General features: G+C 40.8%; 1 protein-coding gene across 3 annotated transcripts in view; it reads right to left on the bottom strand.

Annotated features, from left to right (window-relative positions):
- fbn2b (fibrillin 2b) overlaps positions 1 to 15,773 on the bottom strand; it is a 287,896-nt gene that overhangs the window by 18,732 nt on the left and 253,391 nt on the right. For all 3 annotated transcript variants that reach the window (XM_063032677.1, XM_063032678.1, XM_063032679.1), the window contains 13 exons: positions 15,375 to 15,500; positions 15,156 to 15,281; positions 13,303 to 13,428; positions 12,988 to 13,104; positions 11,854 to 11,982; positions 10,492 to 10,611; positions 9,586 to 9,711; positions 8,098 to 8,250; positions 7,200 to 7,265; positions 5,772 to 5,897; positions 2,152 to 2,271; positions 1,890 to 2,012; positions 99 to 230 (listed from right to left, as the gene is read on the bottom strand). In XM_063032677.1, the coding sequence (XP_062888747.1) occupies positions 99 to 230; positions 1,890 to 2,012; positions 2,152 to 2,271; positions 5,772 to 5,897; positions 7,200 to 7,265; positions 8,098 to 8,250; positions 9,586 to 9,711; positions 10,492 to 10,611; positions 11,854 to 11,982; positions 12,988 to 13,104; positions 13,303 to 13,428; positions 15,156 to 15,281; positions 15,375 to 15,500 (1,590 nt within the window). The remainder of the gene's footprint in view (positions 1 to 98; positions 231 to 1,889; positions 2,013 to 2,151; positions 2,272 to 5,771; positions 5,898 to 7,199; positions 7,266 to 8,097; positions 8,251 to 9,585; positions 9,712 to 10,491; positions 10,612 to 11,853; positions 11,983 to 12,987; positions 13,105 to 13,302; positions 13,429 to 15,155; positions 15,282 to 15,374; positions 15,501 to 15,773) is intronic.

The raw sequence follows: 15,773 nt of genomic DNA on the forward strand, positions 1-15,773 counted from the left end.
CAACATCGCTGACTAAGATGTGATTATAAACTTCTTGAGCCCACATGGACTGACCACTGAAGGCATCGCCAGAGAGACAAGCAAACAGACAGACGTACCCATGCAGCCCTCTCCATCTGGTCTTCGCATCATTCCCGGCGGGCAGATGCACATGAAGGTGCCAATCAGGTTCTTGCACATCATCCCTTGAGACTCACAGTCATGTAATCCTTCCAAGCATTCATCCGAGTCTGCAATCAGGGATAAGCACTGGTCAGCAACACAGAGACAGTGCACTGCTACCTACCTCTCTTCAGACCACTTACCCACTGACTGTAGTGCATACCACCGTGCATCTTTCTGGCACTTTATCAAAAATACAGGGGCAAACCTTGCTCTAAATATTAGAAATTCTCGTGTAGTCCCGTGTGTGAAGTTAAGAACATAAGAAATAGGAGCAGGAGTAGGCCATCCGGCCCATTGGTCCTGCCCCGCCATTCAATAAGATCATGACTGATCTGGCCATAAACTCAGCTCCATCTACCTCTCTTTTCCCCATAACCCTTAATTCCCCTACTATGTAAAAATCTATCCAACTGTATCTTAACTATTTTTAGTGAAGAAGCCTCAACTGCTCCCCTGGGCAGAGAATTCCACAGATTCACCTCTCTCTGGGAAAAACATCTCCGGCCTAAATCTTCTCCCCTGAATCTTGAGGCAATGTCCCCTAGTTCTAGTCTCACCTACCAATGGAAACAACTTTCCTACTTCTATCTTATCTATCCCTTTCAAAATTTTGTATGTTTCTATAAGATCCCCTCTCATTCTTCTGAATTCCAGAGAGTATAGTCCCAGGTGACTCAATCCCTCCCCATAGGTTAACCCCTTCATCCCTGGAATTAAGGATAAAGGTTCAGTCATTGATGTAACATCTACATGCTAACAGGTATAAATTGACCTTTCCTTTCATTCTGGCTCTCCACGTTTTACTTTATTTGATAACATTCCAATGAAATATCTTGATATGTTTCTGAAGCTTATAAAATACTTCATAAATTGAGGTTCCTGTTATTAGGAGAACCCCATTATCCAGCTGTCACTTCTTTCACCTGGGTGTGTGATGCATTGTCAGGACTTAGACCAGCTTGTGGAATAGCTGATTTTTCTCTTTGGTTATTTGCAGCTGAATATGGATATGCTGCAGCAAATTCTGGTCATACTGCAGTTGTACTGTGTTCATTACATAGTAGGATCTGGTTACATTATAAATTGACCATATAGTCAGTCATTCACAAGATGAAATTCATAACCTCACATATGGAATTGGTAAAGCAGCCATAGTTGGTAGCCTCCCAACCACTAACTGTTGCTTTGCATCTGAAACGTGAATTATTATTTGGTTCTGACATTAGTAATCACTAAAGGTGACTTAACTGACTTTGCTGACACCGCATCTAGTTTGGGCATTTCCTCCTGTTTTCTTGGTTAATAATAATGCAATAGCTGAGAGGGGCATTTTGATTTAGTTGATACAATACGCTATCTATTAAGTCCCATCTATTAAAATAACCGTCCATGTTTAAATGCAAGTTTTAATTATTGATTTTCTGGTGAATCTGCTAAAATGATAATATTATACTCTCATCATATATTTTTAATCAAATTATAAAGGCAATTCACAGAAAGTATCTGATTGGTTCTGCAAACACGAGGAAATCTGCAGATGCTGGAAATTCAAGCAACACACACAAAATACTGGGGGAATGCAGCATCCATAGGAAGAAGCACAGTTGACGTTTTGGGCCGAGACCCTTCGTCAGGATGCTATGGATGCTGCATGGCCTGCTGTGTTCCACCAGCATTTTGACTGGTTCTGTGTCTCAGTGTAAATACTGCCATTCGTTCATTACCTCTACACATCTTCCGGTCGTCCCTCAGTGTATAACCTCCAGGACAGGTGCATTCGTAGGAACCATAGGTGTTGATGCAGCGGAATGCACACAGCAGAGGATTGAGAGAACATTCGTTAATATCTATAAAAAAATAAACAAAATGCTTGTTAGAAGCTTTCAATGACAGTTGATTAAACATTATTGTTGCTCACTCCAAGATACCCACTGGCAATCTTATCATCACAGCTGTCCTGTTAAATTTGTAAAGTAGTTACCCTACCTTCACAAGTTGCCATTGGTCCAGGTTCAAATCCATCATCACATTCGCACTCAAACGCCCCAATGACATTAATGCAAGTACCATTACCACAGGGGTTACCGATGCTGCATTCGACAATATCTGGGCACAAGCACAAACACCAGAATTAGTCCTAAGTAATATAGAGTAGCCAGCAGAGTGAGAAGTCTTGGAGGGAGATGAGAGCACGGGATCATTGGAGTAGCAATAAAATGAGAAAGAAGGGAAAGATCAATAGAATGGGGAATCTGGGAGCTGTCTGTAGCATGGGGGCATGAGGGGAATCTTGAATGAACCAGTCTCCAAGAAGGGCAATAAGGAAGAAGGGAGAGACCCAATTATCCACAGGAGAAAGTAAATGGCACCAATGTTCCCAACATCCCTGCTGCTATTCAAAATGGTGGAAGATTACACTATGCTTAAGGTACCAATAACCTGGCACCTTCAGGGCTATGGTGGCACCACACTAGCAGATTTTTTGGTCTATTGGACCTTACTCCAATTCCCCAATACACTTTTACTTCAATTTTTTAAAAACATGTTACACTGTATGATAATGCATTTCCTAGTGAACCTATTAAATTTGAAGAGTGTGGTAAATAAAATGTTGAGTTTTAGCTTGTCAAAAGAAGTTGAAGCCTATAAACTCTGAGGATGCAAACACCCATATTCCTGATTCTGGTTGTACACCTGGTTCCTTCTCCTGACTAATGAGTAAGCCTAATGCTGAACCAGTATTCCTGAACAATCGGACACTGGACTGTTGGAGTTTACTGTATGTTGATCTTCCACACAGAATGTTTGGCAAAGACGTTTTGCCCCATCTCCTCTTCTTTCCAAGGGAAAAATGAGTCTCAATGGGTTTTGAGTTCCTAGGCCCTTTTCGTCAACTGTCTCACTCTCTCAAACTTTCTAGTCACTGCATACAGATCACAAGCACATATCCAATGGTCTTTCCCTACTTAACCCAGGGCCCTAAAGTCAACTGAAGCATTGCATCTACTTCTCTAAATGTGATTAGTGAGTTGGAGCAATGTATGTAGAGCAATAGCTGGTCTGTCGTACCCTTAAGCGACTGGAAACCGAAATGGTGTGTTTGAAATTAATACTGACTTTAAATAAAAGTTTCATTTTCTGCTTTTCCCTGGGAGGATGCCTCCTCTGTTAATTTCCACAAGAAACCAAGACTGCAGACTCAACGTGACAGGTGATATTATCTGAGAGATTTCATTACCCCACACACCAGACTGTTACTTAGCAACCTCCTCAGGAGCTGATGGATAATAGACTCAAAGCATTAGACGACCAGCTGTAATGGGCAGGCTGGGGATATTTTTGACACCCCTTGTGACCAGATGCTTCCAACAATTTCACTGCTGTTCAAGGCAGCGCGGTGTGTCATTATCTAAGGATCCTGACATTATTATTTATCACAGCATCATGCCAATTTCAGCACAGCAGAAGCCCATTATATCTGTGCCAAAGTTAGCTCCACATCAGAGATATCTACTTCCAGCCTATTTCATTGCTGCTTTCTCATAGCCTTTAATATTTTCCTTCTTCAAGTGATTTTTCTCTTAAATTGTATGATTGTCTTGGCTTCAGCAAGACGCTGTGGTAAGATTTTGTAATCTAATGATCTGTTCAATGAAAAAAATTCTTTCAATATCACCCAAGATTCGAACTTGTGCTTCAAATCTCAACTCATGCTCCCTACTGAAAAGGGATAGGATCACAGCAATACTCAGAGGGCTTATCCATAGAGGACATTTGGATGGAGAAAACCATTGAGATGTAGAGGGGTAGATATATGGGCAAATTACGGAAAGATGCAGAAACAACAGGGCTGTCATAGTCAGGGATTTTAACCTCCCACAGTATTGATTAGAACTTCCTTAATACGAGAGGTATAGGTGGTGTGGGATTTCTTTGTACATCCAAGAGGGGTTGCTGAAACAGTATGTAGAGAGACTTAATAGCGAAGAAAACATAATGGGCCCAGTTTAGGGAAACGAACCAGGCTAGGTGACAGACCTGATAATGGGTGAACATGTTGGGAATAATGACCGCAGCTCATTATGTTTCAAGGTTAGAAGATGAGCTTTATTTGTCACATGTACAGACATCCCACCCTGCAAAAACCCATTTCAGGAACGTAGCACCATCAATTTGCGGGACCCTCCCGGGAGAGGTGGGATGTCTGCAATAGAGTAGCTCCTTAGCAGCTGGCCAGCGAGTTTAAATAACGTTAGCCATGCTAATGAACGAATGTCACCTGTTAAACTCACCTCAACATGTCTTTTATAGTCTTAACCCACCATGGGCAATAGAAAAGTCACTGTTGCAAACAGTGCAGCGAGCAACACTGTCATTATTTTGACCCCTATTAGGCAGCGGTACACTTTACTGTAGTCTGGGGTGACGTACGTTTTATATATTTTTTTGGAACACTCTGTAATGGCGCGCTCTTGCTCGCGCTCTCTCTCTCTCGTGGTCGCTCGCGTGCTCTCAAGCGCTCTTGCTTGCTTTCTCTCTCGCTCGTTCTCTCTCCCTCTCTTGCTTTCGCTCTCGCTCGCTCTCTCTCACATGCACGCTCTCTCTCGTGGTCGCTCTCGCGCTCTCTCTTGCTTTCTCTCGCTCGCTCTCAAAAAAATTGATTTCCGTGATATTGTATATAATTTGCGGGCATCAAGGAGCCACTGTTAATATGCGGGAGATTCCCGGAACTTCCAGGAGAGGTGGGATGTCTGCATGTATATCAAAACACACAGTGAAATTTATCATATGCATCAAATCAAATCAGTGAGAATTGTACGGGGCAGCCCACAAGTGTTGCCATGCTTCCAGGGCCAACACAGCATGCCAATTCTCACTAACTCTAACTGTATGCCTTTGGAAGCACTGAAAGTGGCTACGCAAGTGGGTGAGGTGGCAAAGAAGGTGTATGTCATGTCTGCCTCCATTGGTAGGGGTGTTGAGTAGAAGAGTTAGAAAGTTATAAAATATAACTGCAGATATAAAATCTTTAATTGTACCGCACTTGGATATTGTGTGCAGTGCTGGTTGCCCCTTTATAGGGAAGGTGTGATGACAGTGGAGAGGGTGCAGGAAAGGTTTGCCGGGAAGCTGCCTGGATTAGAAGGTATGAGCTATAAAGATTGACAAACCTGAGTTGGAGGTAGAGAGGAGGCCGGATAGAGGATTCTTTAAAATTATGAGAGGCATAGGTAGGGTACACAGTCAGAATCTTTTCCCCAGGGTAGAAATGTCAAACACCAGAGGACATGCTTTTATGGTTTGAGGGGTGGGGGGAAGTTTAAAGGTGATGGGAAGTTTAATGCAGAGAGTGGTAGGTGTCTGGAATATGCTACCAGGAGTGGGAGTGGAAGCATACAGATTGGTGGAGTTTAAGAGGCTTTTAGATAGATGTATGGATATGAATGGAAGGGAGGGATATGGATGATACACAGAAGGAAGATAATTAGTATAACTTGGTATCAAGGTCAGCACAGTGTGGGCCAAACAATCTGACCAGTGTTGTACTGTACCATGTCCTTATCCAACTTTTATTCAAATAAAGCACTTCAAATCAAGTAACTTACCAACACAGTTTACTCCTGTGAAATCCAGGTTATATCCTAGGGGACACTCACATCGGAAGGAACCATCGGTGTTTATACAATGTCCATTCACGCAGATACCAGGATTCTCTACACACTCATTCACGTCTTAAAGAGATGATGAAAATGATTAGGCAGAACCCATGATAAAATAGTCTGTGAGATACTGCATTCATTTCAGAGTGCCTAAAGAAATACATTCCGGCTTTGGGAATTAACAATTCTAAGGATCAATGTAAACTAGATCACTGCAATTAATCTCTCCTTGCAAATACAGATGGGAGAACTAGGACAACTGGAACCATGTGGGGCTGTGGTGGTATCAACGGAAGAGGTTTACAATCTCAAGAAAAATCTGACAAGCACTGTGAAAGGTTATTACAATAATGTGAAGGGCAGGAGATGACCACTTATCCAGTTAGTCTAATTTTCCAACCCCTATCTCATGTGTTTCCTTATTCTGGGCCAAAATGCCCTGAAGTAGATTATCTAAGAGTTCTTGTTTTGGTTTACAAAAAAAGCCTTTAGTCTGTGAGGAGAGAGTTGGAGGAAATTGGCAGTGACACCCGGAAAGCAATTAACACTGAAATGTTGAAGATGCAGCCTGTGATTACCTGCTCCTCCAAAGGGTATTAAAAAATCAATTTATAGAAAGTTCAGCCACAGAGTTTACAAACAATTTTAACTATGAAAATCCTGAAACCCTACAATTTGCTACTTAAAGTATACGATTTTTTAAAGGATTACTGTTTAACCACTCTGACTCTGAAAATTTTAAATGTATGAAGGGTCAATCTTTAATTATTTCAAAATTCTATACATTTTAATTCATTTGCTACAAGTTTATTTAAAGTATTTCTTCTTCTACAATCTCATGCTTTTGTCCTTTTTTACCCTGGAGGAGTGTTAGTGCTTTTAACTTCCTAGTTTGCTGTCTGTGAACATTCTTTAATATGACTGGCTCCTTAGCCCGTTACTTTGAACTTTGCTTGCCAATTTCACTGCCGCTGGATAAGGGAGATACTCGGAAGCTGATGCCACAGGGATCAAGATCAGGACAGATAACATCTTAAGCTGCAGAGATGATTCAATTTTTGGGTTTACTGTTCTCTGAGACCAGCGACATGCACTGGTGACACTGAAATCCAAACATGACAGACTCCAATCAATTACCAATTTCCATGTATTGAACTTGGAAAAAATCAAAGACTAACTCAATTTTTTTTAATATACTAAAAATAGCAGAAAGAAAAATAAGATTCAATTTCAATTATTGATGCAATCTAATCTGTATGAGACAGTTTTTGTAGAATTTACATTAAAGCAGAAGATGTCTTTGTTTTAACAAATCCACTTTGAGTCTTTTTACTGTTCTATAATTTTGCACTAAGTTACTGAACATAGCCCAACCTTCGCGGGTATCCCCGATGCCTGGGATGGCACCATGACCGTATGGGCACAGCTCCTGAAAAGCAACTGGAATAGAAAAGAAAAATTATTAAAAGCAGCAGACAGCAGCCTATCCTTACATTAACAGTAACAACATTAATCTGTTCAAAATGAGTCATAAGGCATATCAAAATGTACTGGACCCACAAAGTACAGTTGTCTGGTTAGCAAGTTCTACAATCACTAAATGTGAATGGAAGAACAAGCAGGTCACTCTGTGGAATATTGAATCTCCATTATCCTCTTGATGTGTCTCTACTGAAGACTGATTCCTGCACATTAATGCAAATAGGCCTCTCTCCTCCAATTAATTAATCAAAAATTCTTGAATCTCTCTGTCAACAATGAACTGAAAATTATATAGACTGTGTTTTCTTCCCCTGTCTTTTCTCCTTTCTTTTGTTTTAATTGTTATCCTGTGGCACTTCTGTTCAAAGGATACAGACTGGCATGCCTTCCTGATGTTTAGATTGTGGGTCGCAGAACTTCCTAGTTACACTCACTGAACTGGATTTCTGTGGTGAGCCTGCAAGGCCAGAGCATCTTTGAGGAAATTCCTAGTTTGGGTTTTGGTTTTAGACATAGTCATACTTTATTGATCCCGGGTGAAATTGGTTTTCGTTACAGTTGCACCATAAATAATTAAATAGTAATAAAACCATAAATAGTTAAATAGTAATATGTAAATTATGCCAGGAAATAAGATTTGAGATTCAATATAATTCTTTCTATATATTAAGAATTATATACATTGAGATTCAATATATATTCTTTCAATAAAATTAAGGCTTGCTTTGCCTTTATTTACCAAACCTCAAATGTCACTAACAATGTAATGAACGGAACAATGGTGACCCACCTTCTTCTTCCTGAGGACAAAGTTCACATGGGTCACCCCAGCCCTCTCCTGGCATCTTACTGCAGCAGCAGCGGGCTTTGGTCGTGTTGAATGCCTTGGGCACCGAACACTTGCCGTTATCAAACCTGGTGAAGCAGAAGCTCTGCCTGGTATCTAGAAAGTATCAATAAGTTCAAAGTTCAACAAGGTGTATCTGCTCACACGTTCCACTGAATGTAATACATTGTTGGGAACCGGACTGATTTTTACCTTCATTCAGCTCCTTAGCAAAGGTAATGCTGATGAAACTAGATGCATTTTCACATCACAGGGGAAAAGGAATATAGCTCAAAGAATCTCTGCAAATGGTTATTAAAATTAACTATAGCTTTTAACACTTCCAGCCATCTACAACTGAGGAAAATAACTTCATAGCATAGAGTTTCTTTATGTTTCCATCGAATTGGTTCAGTGGAGAAGGATAAAGGAAATAAATAGATCTAAAAAAAACTGCAACGTCTGAGAAGGTACATTTTGTGTCACTGTTTCAGTTCCCCGTGAGGTCAAGCAATCTGTGCAGTGGGATAGGCCTTGTATGTGAACCTGAAACAAAGGCATTTCATCCACAGCCTACCAGCATCTTGGACACTGGAAATTGTGGAATGTGATCAGGTACAGAAGAATGGGAGAAAATTTTATACATGGAGTGGGTCAAAGAAATACAGTATAAAGAGGTAAGCACAAGAAAATCTGCAGATGCTGGAAATAAAGAGGTAAGAGCTGATTGTGTGGAGGGAAGGTAAGGAGGAGGGATCACATTGAAGAGAAAGAGGATAAGAGGATAATTAATGGTGAAAGAGGAAGAGACAGGAGATTGACTGGAGAGGATGGTGGAGAAAGGAGTTTGGAGAAAGAAGATAGGGAAAGACAGGAGAATGGAGGGGGAGGATAGTGGAGAGAGGACTGGGGAAGACAGGAGAGTGGAGGGAGGTGATTAAGGGAGATAGGGGGAAGATTAGGATCAGAGAAGAGTGCGGACAGTGAGGATCAGGTTGGAGAGAGAGTATGGAGGAAGATTATTTGGGAGAAAGGAGTATTCATGGAGAGGACTGAGGGAGAAGGAGCATCAGAGTAAAGCCTGACTTCCTAACCCCAGACTGTTGGCGCCCATCCACATCTATTAGGTTCAGGAGGGGTCTGGTGAAAAATTCAGCTTTGGGTCAGGTAAAGAAAACACTATACGTTCTCAGATGCAGGTTAGGTTCAGCTCGGCTGTGTCATCTTAGGTTTTACTTTTACACTGAGTAGACTGCTACATCAGAGGTACTCTTGCAAATAAGGCATATGTTCCCTGACAGCATTCAAAAATAATCTGATGGAATAACCTATGTTCTAATGCATACACAATACGAGGAAACACGGAGCTCATGAGTGCTCTCTCCATCTGAGCTGCATTCTGTCTGAAGAGGTACAATGAAGTATGGAGCTTCAGGTCTCCTGCACACTTACCAAAGCACCTCCTTCCATTCTCGGAGAGGACAAATCCATTTGCACAGTTGCACTGGAAGCTTCCAGGTGTATTGGTGCAAAAACCAAACAGGCAGATGTTGGGGTCCTCCTCACACTCGTTAATATCTGTGAATGAGTAGTCAGAGGTCAGAAAGGGTCCATCGACACACCTTAGAGCTTTTCATAGCTTATATTCTGAGTGAGAACTGCATCAGAGGACCTGATATAATGAAGCAGCCTAACAATTAACTCAGTGTGTCCTCATGGACACACAAAACATGCAATGTTCGGATCACAGGACAACAGTGAAGCTAATCAATTAATGTCACTTCTTGTAAACAGTTCCTTTAGTAACTCTGCCATAAATCAGCACTATTCCAGAGAGGCCCCATGAAAATCCATTTTGCAGAGAGGGTGAGTTTTTCACCGAGGGATCAGCCCATGAACCCCATTTCACAGTGGACCCTACATCAGAGAAAGGATGGCTCTCAGTGAATGTGGTTCAGTGAAAGTCAGCACCCAGTCAACTGGGCTGTCAAAATTCAGGTGAGAAATAGTACATAGGAACTGAAAAATCTTTAAAGTAAAATAATCTATTTTAATCTTTATTCATGAAGGTGGCTGGCTAATTTAAATATCACCATCTGTTTGTCAGATATCTTCCACTACAACCCACTGGGGATGAATGTGAAAAGTTTGCATTGAATAGCTTTGTCTTCTTCAATAAGAAGCTAGCTTAATATTTCTGAATGAACTGCATCACCAGCTCTCAAAGGAAGTAACAAGAGGAGAATGGCTTTAGGATCTGCTGCTTTTTAAACTTAGTTTTCCATATTTGTCCAGTTTACAATGAGCTGGACAGTGCTATAACTGCATGCCAATGGACTTCAATTTCATTCCATTTACCGATGCAGTGGTCATTCTGCACTTCATATCCAGGTGGGCAGATACACCGGAAGGAACCATCTAAATTCTGGCAGGTCCCAGGAGCACAGGTGCCGGGGTAACTGATGCATTCATTGATATCTAAGTGAGATAAGACAAGAGTTAAAGAAACTAAATGTGCAGCATTTCTGACTTTTGTCACATAAAATCAATGCAAAATAATTAAATTGCTTCATTGCCTATGATAATATTGGACTTCCTTTGCCGTACAAATAACATGTTTCCATTAATTTCCCATCTTCGCTATTTTATTTTGAATAATATTTTATACATTTATAACTGATGTTGCAATGCCTTAGCAGGACCAAGAATCAGGGCCATTAAACAAGAACTTGATACAGCCCAGTTCTAAATTACCAAGGCTGAATATAAACTGTGCAATTGCATTGGAATATTAGATAAACTCACAAAAAGGCCACTCAGCCTTCAAAGACCACTTCACCCATAACTACACCATTAATCAAGCTTAATCCATCTTTTCCCCCACACCTTTCATTAAATTTAATGTGTCTGCCACCTACAATGTTTCTCCGGCTTAACAGCCCACAAATGACACCACCAAAATTAATCACATTACAGTCAGAGCCTTCATCTACTGTGTTTCGAAACAGGAGTTATCAGGTTTCATTCTTCTATTACTGACAATCTTTGTTAAAATTTATCCCGTAGGTACCCCAATTTTTATTGAAATATATATTCAGTTGGTAGCCTCCCAGGGGAGTAAGAGCAGTGTCAGAGGGCAGCAGCGGCAGGGACTGAGAGTTGGAACACACAGAAGGGCGTAAGTGTACAAGGTGCATCCATTTACAGTGCTTTCTGAAGCCATCATATCTGAATTCCTTTCTACACCCTTGTTGCTTCCGCTATACTGTTTAACCAGCACCTTATTACATTGAATACTTTAAGCTGATTAGTTTCACCATCACTCGTCAGTTAAACATATTTTTAGAGGGGCAAATATTAAAATATACAAATGATCAAAAGTAACGAGCGACCAAGTGTTAGTTTACATGGCACCCGGACAAGGAAATCCAGCCTGAAGCAGGAATGATCAGGGGCAACTGCCCCTGAACTGAGACCTCAGGCTGTGGTCACCATTGGCCACATTAGACTTGCCCCCGAGCTGCTCTGAGTGACCCAGCTATTGAATGGCTGCAGCAGCTCACAGTAAATTGTGCCTACCCTTCCTTTGGGCCCTTCCCGCATCTCCCTCACAGCCCACACTGTCACCCCACTTTGCATTGTCAGTTGAGTGCCACATGCATATCTGCCAAATATAAACCTTGACTAAGGGTAAGGGTAAATTAAACCTTACTCACTCACCAACGCAATTCTTCCCATCGGGTGGCAGGTCATAGCCATCCTGACACAAGCACTGGAACGATCCAATGCTGTTTATGCATTGTCCGTTTCTGCAGACCTGGCCAATCAGAGTTGAGCACTCATCGATATCTAAACAGAGGAAATGCACTGTTATTAAAAGAACTGAACGGAGAATATGATTAAAATGACATTTGAAAATGACTATATTTCACACACTTTTTGGTACTGAAGCCCTTCTTCCTGGCTCTCACTCTTGCTGGCAACCTGAGATCCTGTAGGTGGGACTAGGCCTTTCAGAGTGTCACCGGGTGTCACAACGTGAGCGAGTTGCATAGCAAACAGAGGCAGGCAGATATTTATAACTTGCATCTGCTTCAAGTGCTTCCTCAAAGTGATTGCATTCAACCTCACATTTTATGTAAGGAATATCAAGTTCAAATATAACCTGCAGGTGATTAAGCAGGAATGGCTGGATGTATATTTAACTGTTCAGAAGGAATTCACTAATCTGCCATTCAAGAGGTTGATGTACAAGATTAGCACTTATAAGACTGAGTCACTGCACTGAATATATAGACTAGAAGCCGTGAAATCTGTGCCAGTGTTTATGCTCCATACATACTCTCTTTGTCTGAATAACCCTCTATTCCTTTCTTCTTGCTTTCACTTATTAACTCCTTGTGTATCATGGCTATTCACATCAACCGCTCTTGAAGCAGGTTTATCTGGAACTCCTTATAGGATTTATTTGTAAATATCATATATTTATAACCACCAAATTTAGCATCCTCCATAAACGTACTCTCATGTCTAGGGAGTGAGAGGGTATGAAAAACACAGGAAATTCTGGATCCATTAATTATAGTGGAGAGTGCAGAGGTTTGATTGAAATGGCACTAATTATACTAAAGAGTCTGGCAGTAATTATAGAGTGCGGGATTCCTGATCTGAACCGAGAAGATTTGCTGTGTGAAGTTTTGCTTTATTGTTCCTCGATTGTTGAATTTACAGCCCACAGCTAATTTCAACGTATGGTTATTTATGTTTTTATATTAATTTTAAACTAAATAGCAAATTCACAGTACAAGGCATATTTAATATGTTCAGGCATTGTCTTGATGGTGTTTTCCTTACCCATACAGTCATTGTTGTGAGTGAGGTCAAATCCAGGGAAACAGAGGCAGTTGTAGGATCCAACTGTGTTCTTGCAGGTTCCATTTCCACAGGGCTGCCGATCACACTCATCGATATCTATGACACAACACAACACATAATTAGATCAGGCTTGTCAATATTTGCAACATACTCACAATACATACAATTAACAGAGTCAGCCTCGATCTTTACGATACTTAGAATGTACAAAGTAAGTTACTTGGTATTTTGCACTCGGTCAATGTATCCATATGGTTCCATTAGAGAGTGGTGGAGTGTTGGGAGATTCCTTACCCATGCACATTGTCTGGTCAGCTGTTGCTTTGAAACCATTGTGGCAAAGACACCGATAACTTCCTTCAGTATCGATGCATTCTCCATGGCTGCAGACATTTGGGATCTCCTGGCATTCATTACGATCTGTTGGTAAAAGATCATGGCAATGAAACTTGCAGTCCTATCCATGGGATACTGAATCACATTTGTACCTTCTATAGGGGCTATGACTTTTCTGTAGACCATTGGGAGTCCTGCACCGCCCCTACCATGAGACGGGCTTATGTTCACACCACCCGTAGGAAAGGGGCTCCTGCACACAGTCCCCAAGGGAGGAAGGTCCTACATACACTACTCTCATAGAACAGAGGGCTCTGCATGTGTTACCCATTGCACAGGAGGGTGCTTAATCCCCATGTGACAGGGGTTCTGCATAGAGCACCCAGTGGATGTGGTCCTACATATACCACCTACTAAATAGGCAGGGAATTCTGACCACTGACACACCACATAAGATATCCTGTAGAGCATGAACCGTGGGTGATGTACTAATATGAAATCTTTTCAAAGTACAACATAAAAATTAACATTTCTGTTTTTGTCTGTGTCTCACCAATATATCAGAGGTCAAATTTATAACCATAAATCCTCCAAAGTCTTGTTCTGTCTCAGTAAGATTCCATGAGGAATGTTTCAGAATTTTGATTGCATTTCATCATCTCTTATAGCATATAAATAGCATACATGGCTATTTATATGATCGATTAACAGAAATTTAAGTTTGGTCTGATTTAGTTTCTCAGTTACCAACATCTCCAATCTGTAAACACTGATGCCCTATTGTCAGCAGTAACCATGGAGATATATTTAAAACTAAATAATATATGAATAAGTGTGCAACCTATTTCGATGTGTTTTTGTCTGCTGAAAAATCTACTTGTTAAGCTCGAAATTTGGTGACATTCTGTATAAGAAACAAGTTTAGGGTTATGAAATAGGGGTTTCAGACTGGGAGAGGAATCATCCTGAAGAGATCCCACCAAATTTCAATGTGACATTTAATTCGGTTTATTATTCGAGGCACTAACTTGCGTTCAGAAATTCATTACAAAGTGATTTAGTTTGAAGATGATTCAATCAAAAGAGGGGTGGAATCATTATCAGTAGCACAAATACAGAATTAATTAGATAAAATATCTGGATAGAACACACATGATTTAATATGGAAATAGAAAGCCACAGGGTTAAATTATTAGATTAGTTTTCTTTAAACAGAGAAGGTTAGAGGACAATGTAACTGAGGTGTTTAAAAATAATTAATGGATTTGTTGGAGTAGTTCCTCAACAGTTGTAGTAATCCAGAATATGTAAGTAAAATCTTCAGATTAGTACTAGACAGCCCAGGAGTGATATTGGAAGGCACTTCTTCACACAAACACTTTGGAAACATGGAATTTCCAAGCTCAGAATAGCTGGTGATCAATTACATAGGTAGATTGATGAATTTTTGCTGGCAGGAGTCTAAAGGTAATTGAGGTGAACAGCCGAGGACTGGTAAGGTCTTGCTGAGTGATGGAAAAAGTCAGAGGGATGAGAAGTGTCCTTGCTGTGTGAATATATCCAAACATAGAGGCAGCCCCAGGTAGAGCACAGTTAACCAAAATCTTGCACCAATTACAAAGTAAATCGTCTGCAGAATTTGCACTGGATAAGTATGATAAAATGTTTTGAATGGTAGTCCATGCTCATGATTACATTGTGGCTTGCAATCAGCTGCTTGCTGTTTCAAAGGTGATGCAATGTTCTTCTTCACTTGCTCTTATAACACACAGCTTCAGACTAAATGAACAACGCATCCCGACTCTACTCACCCACACAGGCTCCACTAAGTGACAACTTAAAGCCCGGGGAGCACTCGCAGCGGTAACTGCCTGGGATGTTGATGCAGTCTGCATTCCTCTGGCATAGGTTATCCCCGTTGGTGCACTCATCGATATCTACCCCAAAACAACAGGCAAAGAGAGGATTTTTATTGTTCATCATGAAAACATCATACCACAGACAAAAGCTGAAGTAAGGTGACTGGTTACCTTCACAGATCAGGAACACATTGTTGTAGCTAAATCCCATTGGGCACTCACAGCGGAAGTTTCCAATCTGGTTAATACAGACACCATTTGCACAAATGCCTGGTATTTCCCGACACTCATCAATATCTGCACATGGAATAGACACAGGGATTACTGTTGAAGTTCATTTCCAGCATTGTTCAGTTCATCTGCAATAACGTTACCCCAAACCCACATAGAGTCATACAGCATGGATACAAATTCTTTGTTTGGCCCATATCCTTTGGAATATTTCCTGTCCAAAAGTCTTCTAGACGTTTTTGTTCTCATTCCACATATTTACCACCTTCTGTAAAATAAAAGTTGCCTCTCAAGTTCCTATTAAATTCACTTTAAACGTAAGCCCTCTAATTCTTGATT

Source organism: Mobula hypostoma, chromosome 24 (assembly GCF_963921235.1).
Source record: "Mobula hypostoma chromosome 24, sMobHyp1.1, whole genome shotgun sequence".
Classification (NCBI taxonomy): Eukaryota; Metazoa; Chordata; class Chondrichthyes; order Myliobatiformes; family Myliobatidae; genus Mobula; species Mobula hypostoma.